The sequence below is a fragment of the Gadus morhua genome, chromosome 16 (assembly GCF_902167405.1).
Source record: "Gadus morhua chromosome 16, gadMor3.0, whole genome shotgun sequence".
Classification (NCBI taxonomy): domain Eukaryota; kingdom Metazoa; phylum Chordata; class Actinopteri; order Gadiformes; family Gadidae; genus Gadus; species Gadus morhua.
Window position 1 is genome coordinate 5,510,429 of NC_044063.1, and position 7,500 is coordinate 5,517,928.

The window sequence follows — 7,500 nt, forward strand, 5'->3', positions numbered from 1 at the left end:
AGAACAGCCACAGGGAGGGACAGCTACAGAACAGTCACAGAGTGTTACAGAGACCTACAGAACAGTCACAGAGTGTTACAGAGAGCTACAGAACAGTCACAGAGTGTTACAGAGACCTACAGAACAGCCGCAGGGAGGGACAGAGACCTACAGAACAGTCACAGAGTGTTACAGAGACCTACAGAACAGCCACAGGGAGGGACAGAGACCTACAGAACAGTCACAGAGTGTTACAGAGAGCTACAGAACAGTCACAGAGTGTTACAGAGACCTACAGAACAGCCGCAGGGAGGGACAGAGACCTACAGAACAGTCACAGAGTGTTACAGAGAGCTACAGAACAGCCACAGAGAGTGACAGAGACCTACAGAACAGTCACAGAGTGTTACAGAGACCTACAGAACAGCCACAGGGAGGGACAGAGACCTACAGAACAGTCACAGAGTGTTACAGAGAGCTACAGAACAGTCACAGAGTGTTACAGAGACCTACAGAACAGCCGCAGGGAGGGACAGAGACCTACAGAACAGTCACAGAGTGTTACAGAGAGCTACAGAACAGCCACAGAGAGTGACAGAGACCTACAGAACAGTCACAGAGTGTTACAGAGACCTACAGAACAGCCACAGAGAGTGACAGAGACCTATAGAACAGCCACAGAGAGTGACAGAGAACAGCCACAGAGAGTTGCAGAGACCTACGGAGAACAGCCACAGAGTGACAGAGACCTACAGAACAGTCACAGAGAGTGACAGAGACCTACAGAGAACAGCCACAGAGAGTTACAGATACCTACGCAGAACAGCCACAGAGAGGGACAGAGAACAGTCACAGAGGGCGACAGAGACCTACAGAACAGTCACAGGGTGATACAGAGACCTACAGAACAGTCACAGGGTGTTACAGAGAGCTACAGAACAGTCACAGAGATTGACAAAGACCACCAGAGAACAGCCACAGAGAGCGACAGAGAACAGCCACAGAGAGTGACAGAGAGCTACAGAACAGTCACAGAGAGTTACAGAGAACAGCCACAGAGAGATACAGAGACCTACGGAGAGAACAGCCACAGAGAGTTACAGAGACCGTCGTAGAATGTCCAAAGAGTGACAGAAACCTACAGAACAGTCACAGAGAGTTACAGAGACCTACGGAGAACAGCCACAGAGAGTTACAGAGACCGTCGTAGAATGTCCAAAGAGTGACAGAGACCTACAGAACAGTCACAGAGAGTTACAGAGACCTACAGAACAGCCACAGAGAGTTACAGGGAACAGCCGCAGAGATTTACAGAGACCTAGGGAGAACAGACACATATATCCACTGGCCCTCATCATTGGAGAAGCTAGAACAAAACTTATATTTGTACAACGTAGTCATGAAACACAATGTAAGTAGTATTCTTAGAGGGTCAAAGTCCAGGTCGAGACTCTCATTGTCTTCCGTTGGTTTTTCCCTATGAAGCCATGCCCACATAGTTATCCTTTAAGCAGGAAATTCTTGAATTAAAGCTTTATCGATGCCAAATAAGTGAGATGAGGATACATGTTAGAATATCCTTTTTAAAATAATCGAATCAAATCTGATCCCACATGATCTGACGTCATCTCAAATCATTTGGCTGTATTGGTTGTATTGTCCTCGACCAGAACTCCACTATTATCCGATTTAAATCAACTCTGATGTGGTGGTGTGTGTGTGTGCAGCTGTCCCTGCAGGGTGGTCCTGAGGGGGGGTCTGAGAGCCCCGGCTCCTCTTACTCCAAGTGGCCCGGCAGCCCCAACTCCCACAGCAACGACGACTTCGACGCCTGGAACAGCTTCCGTCCGCGCACCAGCTCCAACGCCAGCACGCTGAGCGGCCGCCTCTCGCCCTTCATGCCCGAGGACGACCTGGGCCACGAGGGCGACGTGCACATGGTCTACCCCGGGGCGCCCGGCTCCAAGATGGCGTCCACGCTGCCCAGCCTGACGGAGATGGCGGGCTCGCTGGGCCACAGCTCGGAGAACGTGATGGAGAACCTCCTGGACAACCTCAACCTCCTCTCGCCCAACAACTCCCAGGTCGGGGGCGGGGCCAGCACCCCGTGCTCCTCCCAGTCGTCCCAGTCGTCCCCTCTGATGCAGGGCAGCCCGGGCTACCCGTCCTACAGCTCTCCCAGCATGGGGCCTCCCGTGCAGCAGCAGCAGCAGCAGCAGCAGCAGCAGCAGCAGCAGCAGCAGCAGGACTTCCGCAAGTGTATGTACGGCCCGGCCGGCATGAACGCACTGACCTCCAGACCCATGCAGCCGCTGGCCGAGACCAAGCCCAGCTTCGGCGTGCCCTCTCTGGGCGGGTACGCCTGCCCCGCCGGGCTCCTCAAGGAGCTCCTGACCAATGACTCGGAGCAGCAGCACGGAGACCTCATGCCCCCCTCCGTGGAGTCGGTGGTGTCGCCCCCTAGTGGCCGTTGCATGCTGCCGTCCTACAGCAGCGTGCAGCATGGCGCCAAGCGCCTCCAGCACGGCCTGGCCCACCCAAGGCAGCAACCCCACAACCTCCTCAACCAGTCGCCCGTGGCGCCCATGAACGGGGGCCGCCTGCTGATGTCGCTGAACCACGTGGGTGGCAGCACGCGTCTGCCCGCGCTCAAGAGCCCCATGCAGATGCCCTACGGCCTGGTGAGCCACCTGGGCGGCGGTGGCGTCGGTGGTGGTGGCGGGGTTGGCATTGGAGGAGGAGTGGGGGGGCTACCCTTGGGGTACTGCCCGCTGAGCACCAACGGGTACGGACGACCGGGGCCACTGCTGCCCCAGCACCACACCGAGAGGCTGCCCAGCGACCTGGACGACATGTCCATCGAGAGGTTCGAGTGCGACGTGGAGTCCATCATCCACGACACCCTGATGGACGGAGACTCTCTGGACTTCAACTTCGAGCCCATGGTGACCCAACCGGGGTTCAACCACGGCGTGAAGACCACCACCCACAGCTGGGTGTCTGGGTAGAGGTCTCCGGAGACTGAAGCCCCCCCTTCGCCCTCCTAAACCCCTCTCTCTCTCTTTCTCTCTCTCTCTCAGGCGCCTCAGTTGACTCAACGCTTTGTTTAAAGGACAATGTAAAAAAATTATAATAATTTGGAAGAATACATGATTTCAATTCCCTTTCGCCTAAAAGTGACAAGAACTCTGACCTTCACATTCCTGACCTTCCTGATATTTCAGTACAAAAAATCAGTCCCCCTGAATATTCTCTTTTGAAAAAACGAGTCTTTTCCAATAGTACAAAAGTACAAAAACAAATTATTTTTCTAAACGTCCTGATAAACCAAGTGCCAAATGCTTTGCCTTAACCTCAGAGCCAAACTGAAACACGCCTCTCCGGTTTACTTGCTAAAGATGCTAATGTTCACATTAGCTAACGTTAGCATAATCACTGTGCGTCGGTTGTATTTTTTGTATTTTATTTTCAGTTATCGATTCTGCCAGCTAAACCCCAACAATGCAGCACAAATAACAACATGAAACCGCACAAACTTCAACAGGATGGACATATCGCTGCCTTGATTACCAATGTTTGTATATACTATTCTTACGATAAATGATGCTGACTTTAATACGTGACATGGGTGGTTGGAGTTGTGCGGTGGAGGGGAAGGGTTGGGACGTCTACAGGAGATTCGGAGAGAACATGAAACCAGTGGAAGATGTTACATGTTTAGTGACTTTCTTTGGCTTGAATCAGTTGTACATATATTATAATGTAATTAGTACTATGTGGTATCGTATTTGTATTTTTTTAAGCCTGTACATAGTGTTTACAGAGCGAAAAAAAAAGAAAAATCATGGCAGCAGGCTTCAAGGTTTGAGTGTGCTGGGACACAAGACTGGATCAGATTGTTTTGTGCAAAGGACTGTGGACCAGAGTGACTCTGGATTCAGAGTGCTTGTGAATTGCCTTTCGAATCGGACTGTAAAACATTCTTATTCCTTGTACATACATTGAAAATGTATATTAAAATGATAGAGTAGATGTTTATTAGATTTAGTATGTATTTGAGAGCTAAATTATTTGGGGTTAATATAGATTTATGTTGGTGCACAATGTGCACTCACCCACGCACACACGCACACACTCATCAGAATCGGTTTTGACCTTAATACCACAGAGGCCTATTTAACGTTCCTGTTAGAGTCGCTAACATTCAATCTTGAAGGTTTTTATTCCTATATAAATAAGATTATATATGAAACTATAAAATGTAAATGTCAGTTGTTCAGAAAGTTCTTAAATCCAGCACTCTTGAAGTATAAACACAGTGAATTCCTTGTTTTTATCTTAGTCTCCAGTGGCCTGCTTCTCTCATTGGTCGACAGGGAACACCTGGTTCTGTCATTGGTCGAGATTTTTCTAAAACTCTGGAGGTTACGTTCATGTCACGAAGACGAAATGTAATTTCCCAGCGCTACTGTTAGTGTTTGACAGTAGAACTGAACATGTGACGTGGAGGTCAGGTTTTGATTGGGCGGACACTGTGATCACCCCCTCCCACCCTGTTTAAAGAGGAGCCAATCACTGACATGAAACCTCCTGGACAGTGCCACCTCTGCTGTTAACCTGTTTAGACGAACCGAGGGCTCTTTCCTGTTTGGCGGTTGTAGGGCTTTCCTCAGTTGCTCTGCAAATAGTGTCAGTTTGGTACTGTCTCTGAGGTAATATTTTTATCAGTTTGGTTTCACTTATAATTGCGATCTCGAAATGTAAACGCATCTCATGGAATTTTCCTTAAAAATAACTAACCGCTGAGCCCTTTATGCGCTTTATAAATACATTTGGCTCTACTGCTTTGAAGGGGCCTTAACGGAACTAAACAGTGCCTCTGCTACCTCTCTTTGTTCCGTTGCGTTAATAGTCTTCTGTCGCACTGGAGTCAGTCTTGGGTGTACCTTTTACAAAAGGTGATACCAATACCTTTACAAGTACCTTTACTTAACAACCTTAACCATTCATACATAGATAAATGTGTAGATTGTGTAGTTGCCCTTTCTATATTCCTTGATTGGTGCAGAACTAAAACATGAAACCAATGTGACTAAAATGTATCTATGTAAGCCGTTAACCAACTTTGGAATACCAATCATTATCAACATTATTTGTCCCGCATAAATTGATGTTGTCTGGATATTTTCCATCCACACCTTTTGCAGACGATTTTCCAACCACTAAAACAACACCAGCTTATGTCTGACCAGCATGTGTGCAGTGGCACCTTAGGACCATGCTTTCTATCTCAGAAGTATGTTTTACAGACGCAATGTGAGAAAGCGGTTGAATCAAATGGAGTAGAGAAAGCTAGGAGGATAACCCTTCTTCACACGGGAAAAGCTACTATTAAAATGTCTTTATACCAACATTAAGATAATAGGCCTACCAAACGCCAAAATTGATTGAATATTGCTTTGGGTCTGGAGTAAGAGGGCTCCACTCTACTGACATCAGTTGGGGAAGTTTGGGGGAAATTTCGGACCAGAGAGCACTAACACATCTTAGGACTGCCATCGTTGTTGGGACCGGGGGTTTGGGGATGGGAGGGGGGATTTAAAAACCGACAAAACTTACATTTCAAGCGACTTTTCATAGAAGCCGTGAAACAAGCTGCTGATGTTGTCTTAGGTGCCCGGTGTTGCCTTTATCTACCCAAAAATGCCATAGTGTACTATAACCGAGGTTGGCCTTCTGAAGTCAAACCGATATATTTAGCGTTTTTATCATGTGGTATGTTAAGAAATATATATTTGTGCCGGTCACTCAAGTCAAGATAAACATAAACAAATCCATGTTGTCAGTGTCACAGGGTTTACTCTAAACAAAGAAAAAAAAAAGTGAATTGTACTAAGTAAATTATATCCAAGCATTTTTCAAATGATTGAATCTATGCATTGTATTACTTAATATTATGTTGCTATTCTTATGTTATAACTTTCCATTGAACTCATGACAGAGATATTATATTGTATCATAGAGCTGTGAGATATTATGGTATGTGTTGTTGTCAAAGTTGTATGTTCCAGATAGTTATATTGGCAAAAAAATGAAGTTTATTTAGAGAATAGATAATGCAGTAATTGATATGCTAAGCTTTTGTAAACTGACATGTTGTATTTCCTGTATTTAGCTACAGTTTGTAGAAAAAAAGCTGAAAAACTAACAAAATATTGAAAAATATCTGAAAAAAAAGATCTCATTTTTAAATTGAAAGAAAAATGTCTAGTCTGTAAAATAATCCATGCTGAAATGCTGGATTCTGGACCAATTTTTTTGTAATTTTATGAGTAGAAAGATATTGCACTTTTACTTACGTTTTATAACAAAGTGCTCCTCGCGTTAGGAGGAAGAATATCCATATTTTAAAAAAGGTTCTGTTACATTTAACTCATGTACAGGAAAACATTTGGAATTGTGCTGTGTGATTTGCAATCAAGAAGAATATATAACTTGTTCAACATTAATGTATTAAGATTTAAATAAATGTACTTCTGTGTTTAAGAATTTCTTCTTTCCTTTAATTGACACATCTCAAATATAGGAAACAGATTATATATACTAAATATAATTAGAGACTGCCGTGAACAAATTACAGAATGTTTCCCATTGATATATCAGTTGCCATGGTAATTGGTGCAAAGGAAAAACAATCCCTTACAATATTTCCCCATCAAAAGGTAACACCATTGCGCAGCACAACAAAAGCAAACAGAGGAGCAAGTGAATAAATTACTTAATTTATTGGTCATGGGGGGCCCCAAGACATTCTTTGACCAGGGCCCCCCAAAACACTTAAGCCGCCCCTGCGTACAGCACAAAGGACATTGTTATGGTATTTTACTCAAAGACATGACAAACCGAGAAAGACTAGGTACTGTGTTGATATTCTTCAGCACTAACCTCTTCAATATTTTTTCACTGGACTGCAGTCCAATGTCACATGGAGGAATTACATTTTTACCAAAGTAGTGTTTTCCAGGGTAGTAATATCCTGCATAGGATATGATTATTTCTTCTCCCAACTGTGCATGGCACTCACATTTGAGCTAAAAGAATGTTGTGTTTTCTGCTAGTGGTTTGGTGGTCGTCTGACCGGCTGTTACTCTCCGTGGTCACTCCGAGAGAGCGTATATGCTGGGGTTTTACTACAGAAATCACCCGGTGGAACCATCGACTATCCCAAGAACCGTTTAAGACCTCTAAGTCCAAAAACACTCTGGCCCTGTGGGGAAAACCCAAGCACAGCAATCCATCAAAGCGGTAGAACACTGTTTGAAGGGTCTACCAATACATGACACGGGGCAGTAGCTTGTTTTACTTGGCAGAGGCTGTTAAAATACTGGAGGGTGAGTAGCGTCACAGCATTGGTATCTTCTCACCTCAGCCTTCCTGGCCCACGTCGGCTCTCTGGCCAGGAAAGGACCTTTTAGCCCATCGCAGGACGGAACCCAGCGCATGGCGTGCTAATAGTGGCAA

General features: G+C 45.7%; 1 protein-coding gene across 1 annotated transcript in view; it reads left to right on the top strand.

Annotated features, from left to right (window-relative positions):
• The window catches only part of foxo1a (forkhead box O1 a), a 37,843-nt gene extending 31,318 nt beyond the window's left edge, over positions 1-6,525 (top strand). Inside the window, exon 3 of the mRNA XM_030381043.1 lies at positions 1,707-6,525. Within this exon, the coding sequence (XP_030236903.1) occupies positions 1,707-2,987 (1,281 nt within the window). The 3' untranslated portion in view covers positions 2,988-6,525. The remainder of the gene's footprint in view (positions 1-1,706) is intronic.
• Positions 6,526-7,500: the final 975 nt, after the last annotated feature.